The sequence below is a fragment of the Buceros rhinoceros genome, unplaced genomic scaffold (assembly GCF_000710305.1).
Source record: "Buceros rhinoceros silvestris isolate BGI_N320 unplaced genomic scaffold, ASM71030v1 scaffold12617, whole genome shotgun sequence".
Taxonomy (NCBI): Eukaryota; Metazoa; Chordata; class Aves; order Bucerotiformes; family Bucerotidae; genus Buceros; species Buceros rhinoceros.
This window is the reverse complement of record NW_010421649.1, coordinates 29,358-50,000: the sequence shown is the minus strand read 5'-3', so window position 1 is coordinate 50,000 and position 20,643 is coordinate 29,358. Positions and strand designations below refer to the sequence as shown.

At 40.9% G+C, this 20,643-nt stretch overlaps 1 protein-coding gene across 1 annotated transcript in view; it reads right to left on the bottom strand.

Moving 5' to 3' along the window:
• Nucleotides 1-19,330, bottom strand: part of LOC104496612 (low-density lipoprotein receptor-related protein 8-like) — a gene marked incomplete at its 5' end in the record, with an annotated part of 68,142 nt that extends 48,812 nt beyond the window's left edge. The window contains 2 exons of the mRNA XM_010139757.1: nt 16,347-16,469; nt 19,253-19,330. Of these exons, the coding sequence (XP_010138059.1) occupies nt 16,347-16,469; nt 19,253-19,330 (201 nt within the window). The remainder of the gene's footprint in view (nt 1-16,346; nt 16,470-19,252) is intronic.
• Between the last annotated feature and the right edge of the window lie 1,313 nt (nt 19,331-20,643).

The window sequence follows — 20,643 nt, the reverse complement described above, 5'->3', positions numbered from 1 at the left end:
AGCAGGAAGACCTTTCTTTCCAACCTAGTGTAACTGAAATGGTAGAACAGATCTCCAAGACAAAGTTCTGTCACCTGTATAGCAGGTAAGATTGCGTTTGTTCTAGTTAAAGTAATTTGTATGACTTTCAAGTTGAAAGTACACCTCATTTCCTATGGAGGTCAGCTATAATTTCCTATGCAGCCACATAAGACTTGAGGGAGTCTCATGTCTGAACTTCAAATAACTTGCTGCAGTCACAGTCCCTAACCTTTCCAGAACCTTCTCTGACAGACTGAGTTGCCTTTATGTAGGTTTTTCCACCTGCCAACTGCAGGAGAGAAGACGTGCGGAGCTCAAGGAGAAAGGATCTAGCAGACTGTTGTAAGCTTCATTGTAAGACTCAAAGCACCTACTCAGCCTTGCTGCACATTAAAGACAAGATCAGCAAAAAGCCATCTTCTCTACTAACATCAGGGCCATGGGATGACTGGCAAGCACACAAACACCTTCCATTAATCACCCTATGACTCACAGAAAGGTCAGCCATAGCGCTGTGAGTCAGCATCTCTGCAGGATAGGTACCTTCCCCAAAGAACACAGATGCCACTCTGCTTTTAGAAAAGGGAAAGGATAGCCTGGCAGAGATTTTGATCTCTGTCACAATTAGCCTAGTCCTGGAGCAACATACACTTCTGGTGATCCCAACCTGGAGTTAATAACAAAGGCTGAGCTGAACCAGCATAACCTTCAAAAGGTACAGGAAATAATCTCTTACATTCCCCCTACAAAGCAACTGAAGTTCAGAGTAGCCATGTGAAATCAGCAAAATCAAATATCCATTTCCTGCTGTTTGAAATAATCCCAATGTCCTGACTGACTATGCCTGGAGAAGAATGCTCATAACAATGTTCAAATGTATTCCTTGATTACATCAGCTTTTTTAATAAGTGTAACACTGGGCCACACAAGACTAAAACCAGCCTACAAGTCACCCCAGTATCCAGGTTCCAGCATTATTGTCAAATAGTACCTAGTTTCAATGAATCACCATATACAGAAAAATCAAATGCCAATACCATGAGCATATTCAAAAAGGGGATATAACACGCTCTTCTTGTCTTCAAGTCAACAGAACAACCTGACTTGTCCTGTCCAGTCTCTCTACTATCTAGGTCCAGTTCACAATATGGTTCTAGCTGACTACACCTACACACTACACAACGTGCAGGAGCTCCAGATATAACAATTAAGAGACAGGTTCGTGAATCCTTAGTCTGTGTGTATTGGCACGTGTCATCCATGGCTACCCTGACTACGCACTGAATCACCACGCTCAAGGACTTTATGCGTGCTACTGTTCCTCCTCCTCCTCTCAAACCCCTCTATTCTCTCCATCTAGTCAGTTTTGACCTCCAAAGATCTCTGGGTTTTAGGAAAGTGGTTAACTAATTACAGCAGAGAGTAAGATAGGCAGCATGTGTGTGGGTTTGAACTACCGGAATTTTTCCTTTGGCTCAGTAGAAGAGAAAACATGTCTTGAAAGCCAGAAACATCAGCCCTAGTTCTCATAATATTTGATGAGCAGATAGAGATGTATTCACTCCTTCTGGGACATATGTTACACAGCAGCTTCCACTGGCAGCTGCTTTACACTTCTGGAAGAAAAAAAAAAAAAAAAAAAAAAAAAAAAAAAAAAAAAAAAAAAAAAAAAAAAAGAACACCCTAACCACTTTTTCCAAGCCAGGACCACATTTGATGAGCAGATAGAGATGTATTCACTCCTTCTGGGACATATGTTACACAGCAGCTTCCACTGGCAGCTGCTTTACACTTCTGGAAGAAAAAAAAAAAAAAAGAACAACCTAACCACTTTTTCCAAGCCAGGACCACAAGAGATGAATGAAACAAAGAACAGGCTATGAAAAGGTAAGAACTGATCCCGCAATTGTGAAGTTCCTGATTTTGCATAATCAAACACATTTTTCTCAGGAATCTGAATCTCAGCGTTTTTAATCTTTTGCACAATTTTAGAGATCTCTCTTCCATTTATAATGTATAACAGAGATTACTTTATTTAGTTTAAATTGACTTTTTCTAAATACCATTCTATAGCTTCAAGCTATTTCCCTTTGAAATGCTTTCACAGTGGTCGTCTCTCTGGTATTTAGAAGTTGCCCTGACTAACTCCTCATAGCTTCCTAAATATACGGAAAAAGAAAGTAACTGATTTATGTTACTAAATGCAGTCACATCACAGACTGTCTCCTGAAGCCAACCTTTAAAAACAAGAATAAATATTTTATACCATACGATGGAAATACCACAGGCTCCCATCTCAAAGAAAACAGTCACACGCATGGAAACTTCTTGCTTACAAGTCTGTGGAAAGAAACTGTAATGCAGAACATAGCCACGTATCTGCGTAGAAGTTGGTATGCATAAGCATAATGCAGTGGCCACTATTAGATAAATAGAAAATCTTGCACATTAGTACTCAAAATTAAGGCCACCAGCAATCTGAGGCCATCAACAGTTTAGATTCATTACTTTTTCCTATTCTTCATTGCGGTTTAAAAGGATAATTCTGCATTTCAAATAAAACAAGGTGTAATGTTTACATCACCAGAGTGTGGCAATGAAAGGAAGGGGGAAAAAAAAAAAATCAGTTTTCTGCTTTTTCTGCTGACATCCCATATTGCTTAAACATTTCTCCTTGAACCTTCACAATCAAGATTGCTGGATCAAGAAAAACAAGGAATAAGTCACAAAATGGAGCATGACTAGTACTGAGACAGTACCACACTGCTATTCTGCGATGATGGGCTGACTGCTAGACAACACAAAAATCCATGCACCCCGTCCAAATGCAGCTGGAAGTTGCAATACTGCCCTTTAAATTTCAGGACAATAAAGTCCAGCTACAGCCATGCATTAGAACAGGAAGATGCAAAATCTGAGAGCACATATGGAAGGGATGATCTGTGCCTGAAGGCTACACAGATTCAAACCTCCCACTTTTCAAAATTTTCACACGGATGGTTTTGAAGAAGTTGTTTAAGCTCAGATTTTGTCAGAGCCTGTGCACCTCACTGCCCTCACTAAACTACTCATGCATGTACACATGATATTAAAAGCATGGACATGGCCAGATGCCCCCCTTCCCACTAGCACTATAGAAGTAAAGTCTGCAAAAGAAATTGCTTTCCAGAAACCATTAATTTAGGGCATTTAACTTAGAAGAAACTGCTTACATGGAAGCACCCAAACCTGGTGCATTTAAAAAAAATCACTAATCTTTTTCAAGTCTCAGCCTAGAGCCTACAGACACTTCCTTGCCCACTGATGAATGTCAAGGCTTTACTTCTTGCCTACCCTTCTAAGAAAACGGTAACTTAAAAAAAAACTCAAAGAGGTGTGAAAAAAACCTTAAGGGTTGTGAGAGAGCAACATTCAACTTAAGATGCCCCCATGTGCTCAACGTTTACTCAGTTGATACGAAAACCTGGAAAGATATTAGGCTGGGAAGAGTAGCACACTTAGGAGCCTTTAACCCTATTATTAACTGGTGCCTACCAAAAAAGATTATATTCAACAGACATACTCTAACCCCCTAGTATGATACAGTAGCACCACTGTGAGCAGCTTTGACAAAATTAGACCACTGGTGACACTTTCAACCACTTCACTCCCTTATGGTCTCCCACCATGATACAGCAGCGGAGCCAAAACAAACCCAGGTTTCTTGGCTGTCAGACCTGCACCTCAACAACTCTCCTGAGCAATGTCATGTAAGTCCCTTGGGAAACACATACTGGTATCTTAATTTGCTACCACTACCTCAAAGTGGAAAGCAGAAGCTGCTGTGCTCCACCACTGGCATCAGAAAACAGGAGACTGTTCTCCCACTCCTTACTTTTGCCCTTCTACCTTAACTGCTGCTCACCTTGCCCTTTGCACGGAGCATTCTCTCACATTTCTTGCTCCTTCTTGTCCTCAAATCCACTTCCACAGGCTACTTTTGCCAAATCTATAATAATCTCACTAATAGAATTATGTATCTATATCTGCCTGTATGTAAGAAAAACACTCAAGCCATGCTTGGCTTCAGATGAGGGACCCCTTTGACCTCATTACTATAATCTTTGTTCCACTTCTGTTATTGCTCTGTTTCATTAGCCTTTCTTGCTTTACTTGAGTCTGCTCTGATACAAAATCCACTCTGCAAGCCCTCACATCAGTAAATTCAGCACAGCCCCAAGCTCTGTGCCAGAAGGCAGCTGCACAGACCTGGGCAGAACCCCACTGCTTCAGCAATGCTCTGCTGCAAACACAATTATAGAGAAAACGGTGAATGCAATTACAGGACTTGTGTTTGATCTGCTTTTCTGAAGCACCGCATGCACCTCTTGGTGCTGAAATAACCACCAAGTTTAATCACGCTTTGTGAAGTGCTTGGTGGTTATCGGATAGAAGTACAATTTAGAAGGGGATCATAATAGAGTAGTTAAGTACAACAAGGATTTAAAAATGTGATTTTAAGGCTGACAATGTTTCTCTAATCTTAAAAGGAGTTTATTTTGCTGTCTGGCTTGAATTTAATGGATCAGGAACTGTTTCTCTAAGTTTCACATCAGATAAGCAGTTAGGTAATTATGGAAACAGAATGGAGCATTAATTATGAGAAAAAACATAGATTGTTCTATTGTGATCTTCCACAGCATTGCTGTTTCTTATAAATGAACATATTGTGCAAGCTGGGAAGAAACTATTGATTAAAATAATCAAAAGCCCTACTAGAAACTTAGACATGTTTTTCCTTTGTAAAAAACAAAACATTGTATCTGAGTGATTGAGAGATTTGAATTACCTCTTCCAAAGCCCACTTTAATTTTTCCTCACAGATAGATTTAATTAAATCTATTATTACAGGGTGGGTATTTTCATTTTACATAAACTAGATAAAAGCTTGCTGAACTCTCATAAACCTAGAAGTTATAAAATTTTACCAATAGCTTTTTATTTTATTTCTTCCCAGTCATTTTCAGGTGAAGCAACCTGTTTGATTACCATGCTGTTTCCAAGCATGCCAGCAATCAAATATTTTAAAAGTGAAACATCAGTAGTTGCACTAACAGGTACCTGCTAAGCAGAGAACTTCTCAGTTCCTGCTCTGAGAAGCTGGACTATCATTAAACCCATGGTCATAGAGGTCAGAGCTGTACAGGAGTTACCTCCATGTCAGGTTACTAATTGAATAGCCTCTTCCCCAAACATCAGTGTTTTGTCAGCAGGCGCTCTGTAGTTGATGCCATCCCAGGACAGCCACAAATGTACCAGTATTTCAGCAGAGATCGGGCCTGGTGGAGACGGAGCCTCTTCTGCAGATGCTCAAGTATAAATGAGACTGGGGGGTTCATGTACAAGTGCACGTGTCCATGCTGGCTCCTTCCTTCTCTACCTGTGGCTAATCAAGAGGCAGTTCTGTACCCCAGACACTGGGAAGAAGGAACACTCACAGACTGCACGCTGGGCTCCATCGAGAGCCTGCTGGTTACAAACAGCCATGAAAACACAGCCTCTTCACAAGTCTCTCAACTGCGGCTAAGAGTCCAGCACACCCCGCAGGGTGCCCTGAGCCTCTGTATCAGCAGCTGCTTTTTCATTTTCCCCTCTTCCCAGGCTCATTTTCTTTCTCTTGTTCACAGAGATTACTCTGATTCTAATCAAAACAGGGAGGAAAAAGCCCCACAACTCAAAGGGGACAAAAATCATACAAAGGATAAAGGAGCTGAGAGCATTGAGACTATACCCACTTGTCAAAGAGATTATGGTCACAAAAGTGTTTCTTATCATTAGGGAAAATAAAGGCACAAAAGGTCCCTAGACAATCAAATATAATGAAATGTGCCAAGATGAATGATAAAAACTGTAGAAAAAGAAATTATACAGGTCTCCAGGAAACTGCCAAAATTCATCGTAAAACACTTTCCCCTGCTGCCTAAAGTCTGCGCCTTTTTTAATTCCAACGAAAAGCATGCCTAAATGTGTTGCAACAATCGGCATTTCACCTTGTATCTGCCATTATGGTATCGCCCCTCTGTTCTAACAAAGGACTGAATATACCAAACAGCATCCTGGACCTTTTAAAAATTCATACGGTAAAGGAAAAGTTGAGTGCAGTATCACAGTCCATGTTAGGCCATCTCCAGCAGCCACAGCAGATGAAAGGAAGCCACCCACACCACTGCTGGTAACATCTGCATGGCCATGGAGATGGAGCTGCTGCCTCAAGACCTGAGTTCCTACCAAATGAAGATGCTGCTTTTTCATGCCAAGGTTACAACTGTTCTGAGGTGTTAAAGGCATCAACAAATTAACTGCTGCTCAAAGGGACCAACAGGGCAAAACACTCAAGAATTCAGGGCAAAAAAAAAAATACAAGCATAGACATAATTTCTAATATGTCCTCACTCTTATATGTGCAAAAGAAAGTAAGTCTGAAAAGGCTCTGTTTCTTATCTTGGAGTGAACATTTCATCTTTTATACACATACAAAGAAACCCCGATCTGTTCTCTTTTTCAGAGAATGGAACAGGCAGCTTAGATGACAATTTTAATTGAATGTGTTCAGGCTGTTGCACAAGAATAGTGGTGTGTAGTCCCGCGGCTGAGAAGAAAAGGCTTTCCCCTACCACCTACACCTTTATTTCATTACAAATATCCCTGCTGGTCCGCACAACTGAGCTCCAAGTTTGACACTTGTAACACGTCTAGAGGCAGGAACTGGAGCAGAAACATACAAATTCTAGCAGAATCCAGTATGTTAAATGTCATTTCTCATTCACATTCCATACAGGGCTGATATACCTGCTGAAATGCTTAAACAGCGTACCATTATTTTTGTGTGTGTGTATATGCGCATTTCTAAATGCACATGTATTATTCTTACACGTATAAATGCACACACCATGGCTAGAAATGAGATCGCTGATTGTCAAACCTGCTAGAAGTGCTTCTCCCTGTACAAAAAAAAGAGAGAAGCTTGGTTACATTTGTGCTAAAATGACTAGTGTTTGCAACCTCTATGCCAAAACAGAGAATTCAGTCTAAGTTGAGTCTTGTACAACAGTACGCTCAGAGAACTCAAGTGACATGGTAAGAGGACTATCCTAGCGGTATAAGCCAGAAAAGTGGTGCAGGAACTGGTGTGAGTCCATTCGTATGGGAATGTGTAAGCATGGGAGGTCTAACAAAGCTGTTAAGCTAAATCCTCTGTACTCTAATGCAAAGGATTCTTAACGTGATTTAACAAGTTAAAATACAAGACAGAAAGGGTGAGCTGAAATCTGTCACTTCAAATACAGTCACTGAAAACAGCATCCCAAGAAAGGACGCTAGAAGCTATCGCTAAAGCAAAGCCCTGATTAAGGCTCCCAGCAGCAATGGAAGCTCATTGCATCCCACCAGTGCACACAATGAGGATCCACACCACACCATCAGTGACCACACCTCACCCCAGAGCACAATCTGACTGAAAGCCTTTCAGAGAATTGAAAATCTCCAGTGCAAGGTTTAAATTACATAAATTATCAGAGATCGCATATTAAACCAGTCCTAATCATGACCCTAATCCTCAAGGAAGCAAGAGGGAGTATCATGAGACCTGTATTAAAACTGCTAATTATTTCAGTGGGAGTTTGTCCTGGATGAAAACACATTCCTACAACTATAGAAATGGAGAAAAAGAGGAAAAAATACCTATCAAGGAAATAGTGGTGGAACTGGGAATCCGAGCTTCAACAGTAACTCATGATGATACCGAAACACAGAAGCTATTTAAACATCAAAAATGTTAAAATAATGTCATTTGATATTTTGCTTATTTTTCTCACACCATAACACACCCATTTAAGAAAGAAGGTTTGCTTTGTGACATTTCAATTTAAATTATGTTTTGCCTTCGATTCCCAGAAATTATTTCCTTTCCACATCAGCCATAGTAAATAAAACAACTGTGATCCCTGCTCCTCTCCCCCAAGAAACAAGCAAAAAGATAAATATAAAAATCAGTTAATCTGAATTTTAGAAAGCAAGCAGCAAGAGAATGGAAAAAACAAAAGCACTAGGCAATGAAATGCTGCTTGAGATTACCGAAAAGCTCTTAAGTTTTTACTAGTTCGATATTTATGGTCTGTTAAATAATTACATGTACAAGAGCTTCGTATGCTCAGCTTCCATTTTGCTGCTATCCTCTCCTATTGAAATAACTGCAAGATTAATTAGAGCCATAAAAAGGCAGCATCAAGCCCTTTTATGACCATTTCTGTTTATGAACTGCATGAACACTTTAGATCAATAGGAGAAATATTTAAATGCCAGAGTTTAAATCTTTGTAGCAGTCAACTAGCAAACAGCTCAGAGTCGAGGTACAGGAACACCGCAAATGCCAAAGCTTGCAGTGCTACATGAAAAAGTTACTTTCTCACAAGGTAACATTGCTAAAGAACAATAAAAACATCAGAAAAAACCTGATAAGTATTTTTTATTGGTTTTCCTATAGGACTAGGCCCTCTGAAAAAGTTGCTTCCGAGATACAAGCTCTGAACATCTTCCCTTAAAGGAAAAATATTTTGTTTTGAACACGTATTACTTAAAACTCTTTAGCACTGGTAGCATCGGAGCACAATCATTACATGCCCTAAATTCATTTCCATTTCTAGGTAAGTAAAATGCTGAGACCACCAAAGCCATGTAATCATCAAAAAGGAGATGTAATTCACTGCCCACGAGCCACAGATAAAGTTATCCCATTACTAAGGACGAACAGCTAGGCTTTGAGTTCGCTGAATTTCCTTTGATGTAAAAAGGATAATTTCATGCTTCAAGAAAAGGAACAGGATGCAGGAAAAACTGGATTTGGTTCCTCACCCCGTCAAAGACTTTTTGTGTTCGTCCCTATGGTTTTGCATCCTTTGGGGCACAGAAGTCAGCTTGGGGTTGCTCAATAAGGGCACACCTGCAGGCATTCAAAGTGGTTATCGTGGTTTAGGAACCAGAGGCTCTCCTGAAGCAAGTACAGGCTGCCTGAGACAGGATGATTAAATTAAGAGTAAAGGTACATTTGAGAGGCTTTGAAGAGTTATATACACTTAGGATAAAAAGGACTTTTACAAATTTGCACTGAACTATGTTATAACCTGTAGGAAACTAGTCTGCTAAAGCCTCAACAAGTCTTGTCCATCTCTAGAGTACTGTTAAACGCTTTCATGGAAAGGAGTTTAAGAATCTGGAATCTCTCCTAAATAGATCTAAGCTAAGTAGCACAGTAAAAACAAAAATTAATTAATTTAAGATATATTTTGCATGTGATAAATCTGTGACAGAGGTGAGTTAATGCAAAAACTGCATTCTGGTTGTAGAATTGTGACATTTCCAGTTATCTGACAAAATATTCTGAAATGAGAGACTGCGTACAAGGAGAGGTTGAGGGAACAGCATTTGTTTAGCATCAGAAGAGAAAGCTTAGGGGAAGATTTTATTGCTGCCTTCAACTACAAAATATGAAGAACTAGAGAAGATGGAGCCTGACTGTTCTCGGAGGTGCACAGTGACAGGATGGGAGGTAACACGTGCTACAACAAAAGAAAGTCTGGCAAGATAGAGGCATTTTTTCATTAATAAGGGTGGTCAAATGTGAGCACAGGGGTCCACTCTGAGAAGGGGATTGGACTCGATGACCCCCAGAGGCCACTTCTACCTTAAATTATTCCATGACTTCATGGAGAGATGATCACAGGCTGTTTTCATTTTGCTCTATTGCAATAAATGATCACATTGACAAGTCGAAGCTTTCATCATTATCCCTACAAACCAGTCCAGGCATCTGGAAAATAAGACTGCCTCTTTTGTGCCTTTTAGACTGGGAGGATCCTGTAGCTCTAGAACGGTTTCCACATCCTGCACCTTGTCATGCATTTGTTTTCCAGATATGGTCCTCAGCTGTTGTGATCCAGTGGTGTTCCCAACAGCCCAAGGACAGTGACAGGGGTACAATTGCAGGGGGACAGTGACAAGACTATTGAAGCTGTATTTTACTCTGGCAAAAGCCAGTTAGTGTAGTGAGAGTGTTGTTAAAACACGTACCTGTACCTGTGATATTAACATCACCGTAAACAAGTTCCTGAATGACTGTAACAAATTAATCAAACAGAATGGTCTTTAATTTACATGTTCCACTGCATTTACAATCCCCTACCATCTTATCACACGTATACAAACAGATCTGCTCTCAATGTTAGGAGAGCAAAAAGAAAAAAAAAAAAAAAAAATTACTCTCTTACTGCCCCAGGTCCTGAAACCTGGTATCTGGCTGATTTGGCCTAGTTTTTTCTTTTGCTGCTGGAAGTTCAATGGCCCAGTATATGTGATGCTCTGAATAACACTGTCCACTCTTCTCCAGGATAAATTCTCCAAGGGCAAGGAACAGTTTATTAAGCCATTTTCCACAAAAGAACAGTAATGTCACCAAACTCAGTCATGCAGGAGATCTGTATCAAACAAGAATAACAGAGAACGTAATAAATATCCTTTGGGTGAACGGAGAGCTAGGAGAGGACTATTTGGGGGGGAGCAATATTGTCAACACTGTTAACAATTACAGAATTTTGCATTTAGGCAACTTAATAGAAAACGAGGACAGAACCGATCACCGCTGAGATCAGCATACTCAGCAGCAGCACGCAACCTGCCTAGGACCACGGAAAACACCCATTAAAAATATAACAGCCAAGTTTGGGTACATCTCCCTGAATGACTTGTGACATTAACTTCAAAATAAGAAAGACTGTATGTCGAACCGCTACTGTATGTCGAACCAACATTCAGTGTTTGATTTTATATTCCATTTCCACTTAAAAATCTGTTTCCAGGACTACTGCTTATTAAACCTGCCCTATTAAATCATTCCCCTATTAAAAAAATACGAATTCAGGTTTCCCCTCCTGTTTTTCTTCCTCATAACATCCTGCTACACCTTTCTGTACAGTAATTTCTTCCCTTAACTAGGAGAATGTCACATATGTGATAAATAAGTGGTGAGTTTATGCTGACTGCATTACTCGATCTCATTATATATACAGTGTCCTAAGGCAAGAGTTTGCCAGCTTAGATTTTCACTTGCTCTATCCCTTTAATTTGTGTTCCCATCAGTGCTGTTACTGTTTGTTAGCATTTGTTTTTATTTTTCTCTAGAGATTTTCTGTTTGAGTCACTGGTTAAATAATCAAAATACTTCAGAGGGAAATTTAAAATGTCCTTCTTGTAAAAAAGCAGAATGATTCAGTACCTGTACTGGAACACGATTAGGTGGATAACATTCATTTTGCTGGAGGTCTCTGTTAGCTCAGTAAGAAAAATTACTTCCCTTCCCCCTCTCTCAGCTTCAGGAAACTGGATAGGAAAATAGTGAGGAATCTTTTCATATTCATAAGCAAAGCCTGTGTGTATCGGAAGTGGCTGGACTACAGCTGCAGGGGGATCACCAAGCCATACTTTTTGGTTGCTTTTATTGCGAACAATGGAAAATAAGTCCAGGGCTCTGGCCATGGTGGGGTCTCCAATCGGAGAGTATGTGTAGGCTCCCCAAAGACCTCCACAGCGACCACAAAGCCATACTTTTTGGTTGCTTTTATTGCGAACAATGGAAAATAAGTCCAGGGCTCTGGCCATGGTGGGGTCTCCAATCGGAGAGTATGTGTAGGCTCCCCAAAGACCTCCACAGCTGGCAGAGGCAGGCTGCTGTATAACCTTGCAGCAAACAATCATAAGATCCTCAGTGTTTGAGCCTACTTGGAGGTCAGAAATAGTTTCTGTATTTCAAAACACCTGCTGGGGAGGTATGGGGGAGTTGCAGGCATCGGGCTGACAGAGGCACTAACTCTACTCCCACCATCTCCAGATACTTTGCGATCCTTTTTAACGGTTTGTGGGGAGCTCTCTGCATACTAACAAGCTGGCACGGTGAAGATGAAATCCATTATTTCAGAGCACCTTCCAGCAACGGCATCTTTGCACCCACTCTAGGCTCTCCCTCACGGCAGGCAGGGAGAAGCAGCAATTTTCTTGGCGTATATTCTGCAAGGCCAAAGTGGTTCATGTGCTTTACATACAAGCAGCCAACCTTTCCTGAACAGAGCCCCAGTCAGGAAATGGCTGAATCTAAAAAGGAATCAGAGAAGATGAGGCTGGAAGTTGGCATGCCCAAGTACTAACCGTTCTCCTCCCCCTCCAGGAGCACTGCTGCAGCACAGCTAAATGGTGTTTTGTTGTTCCTTCTCACCCACCATCCCATTTCTCTTCATTTATTATGTTTCTCAAAATAACTTTCTTCTCTTCAATGTTAAATTCCTATTCCCTCTCCCAGCCTCAATCAATGCAACTTAAACTGTGAATTCAGTCCCTTCTGCCCCTTGCAGACAGCACTAATTTCTGAGTTTTGCTTCTCTTGATTTAGGGGCTCATTCTACTTCCACTCAGAAATAAAAAGAATATAATAAAACACACCACCCCTCCAAATTGACAGTGTTTCTCATGGTAACTTCAGAGCAAAGAGATACAGCCCACAACATGGCCCTGAATAGATTAGCTCACAGAAAAGGGGGACACATTTCTTTGAAACATTAATATAAATTAAATGAGACAAAATAAATTCAGCAGCCAGATAATAGCACTGAAAAACTGCCAGATGGCAGAACACTGAGGTTTAGTGGTGACGCTCACATGTTACATGAATAATTCACTTGGACAAACCTATGGATGTGAGAGCATGTTTAAGTGAAGGATCTGCCTTGGAAAAAAATGAAGAAATATGAGCAGTTTCTTATTTGTAATGACTCATTTCAAACCAAAAGCCTGGATAATAATTTTCTCCAAAAATCAGCCCATGCTAGAAATTAATCAACCTTCAACTAGCAACAAAGCCATGACAGAGAGAAATCCTATAGATCTCATCAGTTGAGGAGTCAATGGGACTCAAAAGATACCCTTACAGCTACTGCTCCCCGCCACATTCAGTGGCTTTAAGAAAATGCAATGTAAAAATATAATTGCATGACTAGCAGGAAAGGCCCCAGATATCTCGGGTCCGACAGATGCTGTCCTGAAAACCTGGGGATAGAGAGGATATTGTTAGGTACAGAGCTGAGTAACTTTAGTGACCCAGGAAAAAGTAACGTACTCTTTTGGTTGTGCAGTGGGCTTATCTAAAAAAACCAACCAAACAACAACAACAAAAAAACCCCAAACCCTGTTACCTTTAACCAAGCATTAGAGATGGGGACACAACATCCCTAACTACCAACAAGACAGCACAAAAAGTATTTACAAACACACCACAAAAGCATTCAGAAAACAAAAGGCCTTTTAGCAGATGGCTAGATGCCGGGAGGACCTGCTTTGTTTTCATGGCATTCTAAGCTGGAAATACTCCTAAAATACAATGGTCAGCATCATCACCTTCCAAGGCTTCACCTCCCTGGTTTGAATGGACTATGGACAATTAATGCCACCACAGTGTGGCATTAATTGAGGGATAACCTTAGATCCTGGCAGACGTGCTGGCAATTACGTGGTCTGCCTGAAAGCAATTGATCTTTACAGAGGAGTTAGATCTTGCCAGAGGTGAGGAATCTCCATTTCCCAGCCTGCCCCTCCTTCAGTGAAATTCCACTTGGAAATTCCACTGCCTTGGAAAAGCACAGGCTTTTCCAAAGGGCTGTACTGCATTTCTAAAGAGGAAAATGAGACTGTCAAAGGGGCCTACAGTCATTCCACAGGGAGAAAGAAAATGGGACTGGAGAGAGGGACCATACAGGAATATCCAGCTACGCATTTTGCCTGTCATTATATTTTCTGTCACTACAGCCTCTTCTTTGCCCTTCAATAACATGTACACAGAGCCCGGCCTTTACATTAAGGGTACAAATTAAAAGCAAAGCCTAACACTTCAGCTTCTTGTTTAATAGCCCACCAGGTTTGTAACTCACTGCTGTCTTGACCAGTGTGGTAGGAAGACCTGCAAACTGGGTGAACCAACCCCAGAACCAGCACTGCGCTCGTGCATTACCCGTTGATTCTGGTTCCTCACGGAGCAGATTGGATCAGCCTTTTGAAATGACACTTTGACAAGGATACAAAACAGCTGGAAAGAGAGCCCTAACTGTGCAAATTAAAGCCTACAGCTACCAACAGTCCTAAGATTAAACCACTTGATCTTCATCTGATTAAGTGTGAACTTCAGATCCGAATAATCCTATGGAACAAGTAAAGTACCAAAATTCTAGTCACATACATTTTTAAGATTCAAAGGCAATCTTTAACTGTACAGACAGAAACATTGGCTTCTCTTGGGAGCTAGCTGCAAGTCAAATGTAGACATGTATTGAATATTCTGTGAAAGTCAAGACACAAGTTCACACATCCATCACACAAAATTGACCAATTTGGGTAAAACTCATAAAACTTAAATATCTTATGCTGAGGCAAAGCACAGTAAATCTGTTTGAGACAGCTATAAACAAATAGAATATGGCATAGTTACATATCATAGTCTTTGGGCTGGTTTCAAAATGCTTGTATTTAAAAAATAAATTCAGAATTGGTCCATACATTGCTACTGTCACTAGGAATTCCTGATTAATCTGTTAGGCATATACTACAGAACAGGAACAAACTCGCTGAGGTGATGCTGGCCCACATCCATTAGCAGCAGGGAAATGTTTCGAGGGCCATCTATTTTTCTGAAGAACCACCAGGGAAATACAGACTTCAGTCTCTTGCAAATAGTTTCAAATGGGGTAGGTGGAGTGGCAGAATCATACAGAACTGAGCAAATTACTTCCCTCTCAGGATGCCAGTCCCACCCTGGAACAATCAGAAGCTCAGGTCAAGTCTCCTTTACAAAACTGAAGTTTTAAGGCTGATTTCCCCAGAGGATGAAAGTAAGCGGGGAGAAAAATGAAAGGTGAAATGGCTAGGAAAGGAATGGAAGATAATTAAGAGAAATTGTACAGGATCTTAATGCTGCATGGTCCAGGCTCTGGCCTATGACAAGAGATTTACAGACAGAGTCTGCAAGGAATGGAGCTGATTAGTTATTCAGCTCCCCTCCAGGCAATCAGGTAGTGGAAGCAGCATTAATAAGATAATTTTTGACTAAGGATGACACAAGGTGAAAGACCAACACATACAATACATAAATATGTTAATGCAGTTACTGAAGTAATTTTTTCTGTAGCTTGTATATGGCTACAAAAATTATTCCATTCATTTTATGCAAGAGAGGCACATTCATCTTTCTTAATTAGGAAGAAAGTAGGATTTGTACTAGTCTTAAAAATAAAAGAAAGGTTAATTTTGAAGTCCTCTATGTGCCCTGTTCTGGTAAAATCGGATAAAATACTTCCTCCAACACTGCTTCTGACTCACGGGAATATATTTGTGAAGTACATGACTGGAAATTCAATAGAACGGCTTGTACTAATTTCTTGGTCTGTCCAAGAACAAATCTGAGGATGTAAAAAAGCACACAAATAGAAGCCTAGATATTACTTAGAGTTTTCATTAAAATATCCCTGGGATTCCCTTCAACTCGACATCAGACAATCCTTCACAGTTCTAGAACAATGAAGAGCAAATGAATCTCCTTGGAGAGACAGAAGAACAAGATAAAATGCACTACATGATCATCAAGCACGTCCTTTTACTAACTGAATCAATGGGGTTTTAAAAGGTGTTACCTGCAGTTAACATCTGTCATACTTACTCCCAGCCTTAGTTATTTTACATCGCTCATCTTTCATCTGCTACTTTTTTCTTCATTTGTTCTCAAAGATAAAAAAGGAATAAAAATCCTGAGCAGTGCTCTAACATTCCAAAGTTCCTCTGTAACAACGACGTGCTGTCTGCAGTGATGATAAATCCCAATACACTACCCTGCAAAATGCTACAAATCCAAGTTCCCAAAAGGCCTGACCTAGGTGAATCTGTGTGTGAATCTGTGCACTGCTGCTGATCGTGAGCCCCACAACCAGACAAACTGTACCAGAGCTGCAGATGTCTTCAATTCCATTACAGACAGAAATACACACTAGATAGTGCTGCCTGTATCAGTCTGAAACCTGGTACATTTGAAAGCTTGGAACTCACGTCATTTAAAAGACCTGAATCTTTTGTGTCTTTAATTCCTGTTCTAACAGAAGCAAAGGTTGACAGATCATCCTGTCAGGTCTAGGAAAAAACACCTCCAGTTTCTCTACGCTTTGATAAGACAACATGTCCAGGAAACACCACTTTTCTGTGCTACTCACTGCACGCTGCTTCCGATTCATCTGACCCATCGGGACATTCTTCTTCACCATCACATTTCCACCTGGCTGGGATGCAGTGGCCATTGTCACAAGTGAAATCTGACTCGGCACAAGTTTTCTTTGCTGAAAAAAAAAAAAAAAAAAGAGCATTTGGTATGACTATAAGGAATGCAGAAGTCCTCCATTGCATCCAGTTGCACTAAGGGTGATACTGATTGCCCTGCGTTGAGAGAATTCATTTTACATTCAGACTTGCTTTTACATGACAGAGTCAAACAGGTATCAAAGAGTCTTCTCGCTAGAACTCTTACCCCTCCATTATTTAACATGGTTTCGCTCTTCTTTCTTTTTCCAGGCATTAAAAAAGGAGGAGTGTTCTTTTTCAAAATAATTTTCTAAGGCTTTTACCACAAAGAGCTGCTGCTACATGGAAGAAAGCATCCTGCATGATTTACAAACAGGGAAGACAAGCAAGCCTGACCTTGGTAGTACAATAGGTAATAATATTTTTAACTATGCAACCTATTCACGGCTTTTTAGTACAACTGTCACCATAGCAGATGATCATAAAGCACTCCTCCAAACACTAAAAATCATTTCATTAAATGTCAACCACTCCACACTCTTTGCTTTGCTTGCATTAATCGAGGGCTTGAAAAAGCTGCAAGCCATGAACTCAAGCAATTAATTGGTCTATTCCTCTGTGCCAGAGGCACAGCACAACCAGTGCCCTGTAATACTAGTCAGCATCTTTCCATCGCAGCAGAAAGTAATCTACTGATATCTGGCCCCTTCAGTCCCTGGCCTCAGTATCAATACCATCACCAGTCACTCACTGCTTTTGCAATGGTGACCTCAGTGGCTCTTCTGCTAGGAACTGGACTGAATAGACATGCTGTGAGAGTCATGAACAATGGCTCAAGTTGAGAGTTACCATCTCTACTTTTTCTCCTTACACGAGCTGCTGTGAGGAAGGGAGCCATATTAAATGTCAGTCATGTGCCCACACAGGAAACAAAAAGGATTGCTGTGTGAGGTACTGGAGAGGGCTGCATGGCTGAAAACAGGTAACTAATTTTCTAGAACACAAAACATGCAGCTTCCCTGAACAGGCATCCAGCAGGAAAACACTGCAAAGCATCACTAAGCAGCCGTACAATCTCTCAGGATGCACTTTATAAAGAGAACACACATTTACCCCCCCTACTGTTGCTAAATGAGCCAGATTCTGGGGGAAAAAAAAAAAAAAGACAAATTTTCTCTCAGTCATTCAATAGCAGATATTATGAACTAATATAGGGAAAAAAAAATCAACTCCATGTAGACCGAAAGTTTTGTTACAAGAGACCAGTCACACTAAGAATCCCATGTGATCTTCCAGAGATATGGCACATGTTATCTTTCTCTCGAACACCTCTGGTTAGAAAACCAGAACTTGTGAAACTGGCTATCAAGTATCACTTCTGATGTATTGAATGCTTGTTTAATTAATCTGATTTATTCAATGGTCAGAAACTCTGACCTGATCCCAAAGGGACATGCACGAGTAATGCAAGTCAGAGCACTCTTCTGCTCACCGTGAAGCTGACATGCATCTACAAGTGAAACAATAACATCTTCATCCAAAAAGAAAAGACTAGTATAAAAATGGAGACACAGGAAACTTCATTTTTAAAAATGTATTTAGTTTTATACTAGCTCTCTCAATGTCCTAATGTCTTGTTTTCCACAGAAAAACTATCCTTTGACTTATTCTCTAGAGATCCAAACAGCAACACAACTACTTTTCCACCTCAAAATAAAGCCCCTCTTTTTCCATCAGTCTTATGCGTTGATCATTGTTATTTCTGGGACACGTGGACGCAAGTACGAGTGAGAGGGTCAGCCCCAGAGTATAACAGGCATTCCCTTCAACACGGCCAACCTGCTCACAGCAGATGGTGGCACTGATTGCTTTGTTCCCCTGACACTGCTCTTCGGCAGCACAATTAATAGATTGCCAGGATTCAAAAAAGGGGGAGAAAAGCATTACTGACAGTCCTGGGGCATCATTTGGAAGGTGTTAACATGCTTCCCGAGTGCAGCTCCTCTTTGCAAAATGAAGTTAGGCACAACTGCTCATCAGTGGCCTAACCGAAAGCACCATCCCTGCCCGCACGCCCCCAAAGGTCCAACAGCCCCGAGCTAGGTAAATCAGCAGGATACCAATGCATTTGTCCCTTTGTTTGAATCTAAGCCGTCTAATCTCTTAAAGGAGCAGGATTAAGGGAGGGGGAGCTCAAACCTTTCTATGATTACTATACTACTTTTTTTTTGCTTTTTACTGTTGTTGCTTTATTATTTTATATACTATATTTTGTTGTTATTTTTTATCACTATTACACCCCAACACATTAGGTTACGGCTCTGCAGACTGTCTTAATTCCAATAAACTCTGTTTTACTTTGCAAACAGCAACCCAGATTATTCAAATGGCGAGAATACTCAAGCAGCGTCTCATTTCTCATCTCTGATACAAGACTGGAATGACTTTATTTTCAACCAGATTCACCTTCTGGCACTCAACTGTCACATCTCTGGGATCACAACGCAGGCAGAGAGCAGTTAATTAAAATATCAGCTCTCTGTCATTCTTCCTTTTTCAAGTCCGATAACTTTTTCTATTAAAATCTCACGTTATACACCTTTCTTCGTTCAATACTCTATTAAAAATTCATTCAGGTTCGCACCATGAATTGCCAATGGTGCATTAAAATCTAAAACAAACAAACACATCCCTTTTAGACAATGGGGCGGACACCGGTTCATTTCATGGTTTCACCTGGCACAGAAATAGCTGAGCAAAATTAATTGTTCCCTTGAGATTCATGTCCTTTGCTGTAAGCAGCCCAAGCAGCTCCGCTCACATGCATGTTCAGACTGAACATAAGAGTAAGTAGTCACAGCATCCTTGTGCCTCTGGTCCTCGAGGGGCAAGCCGATACCTGGAACAAGAAGAGGCTACTGAAGCGTACACAGAGCCTTTCATCTTCTCCCCTGCTCAGATGCAGAGAGTGACAAGCCTTTCTTTTGACTCTTGCTCGATTTGCCTTCAGTACCTGCTTTTCCTTTCTCACATCTGCAGCTGGACAGACGTGTCAAACTCCAGGGTGGAAGTCAGTGCCTGCATGACCATGAGGCTCAGCTCCCACAGGAGACGAGCCCTGGCTTGGGCAGTTTTCCAACGGGCCGCTTAGTCAAAGGAAGTAATTCCTGATTCTTTTCTCCCAGGAAGGCAGGCAAGGGGGGAAAGGTGATTTCAAATTTACCCAGCCATTACAGAAAAATACCTGTCAAACCGTATCTGTTCTTATTTTCAGCCAGGCTTTGTTCAGAAACTAGTTTCACCCAGGTTACTCTAAATATAAAATAAAATAAAATGAAGTAAAAGGCCGTACAATGAAAGTTTTGCTGTGATCCTTCTGCAGTAAAATAGCACAACTTTGTAGAATGTGAGAATGGGAAGATGATGGTAGGCCACAAAGAGAAACTGAAATTCATAAAACAGGGTTTCATTTCATGTTGGGAAACTTCAATGGCAACTTTGATCAGTAGCTTATCAGAGCTGCTGACTGCACTCCATGTAAGCAGAAGAAAAGCAGCACCACATGAGTGCAGGAGCTTAACGCAGACCATCACCATCACTCAGCCCCAAGAGGTATCAACAGCAGCTTGAAGTGTAACATAGAACACAAGCAAGCTCCTCCCAGAACAAAATTCATCATTACTATGGCTCACTCTGTGCTCCTTAAGGACCTCAGTTAATCCAGTCTGAGTGAGCAAAATACACTCCAGTTGAATCATGCTTGGCCCAGTGAGGTTTTCTGCTGACCAAGCAAAGCAAAAGGTAGGGGCTGGGCTCATTATTCAGCTCTTGAGTGAAAGTCTGGGCTACACAAAACCCGACAGCAATCAGTTGTCTTCAGTTTAAAACCTCAGTCACCTCCTCATTGCAAACACGACCACAATGTCATCGCAAAGGCCGCTCCCAAGCAAAAATTCCCAGCAACACAAGAAAGCTTTTTTTTCAAAATTCAAAATTCATAACTTTGTTCACCACAAACTTGATACATACTCCCAAACCCAGAAAACCCTTGGGGCAGGAGACTGAGCCCTAACCACATACTTTGCCAGCTTCCCTACCCTTATTGATCCTGAATCGTTTGGCCAGGTTATATACCCAGTATTAGTCCTCTGCAGGAGATTTGAAAATCCTAGCCTACAGCTGACAACACCGCAGCCCGAGTACTTGCAATTC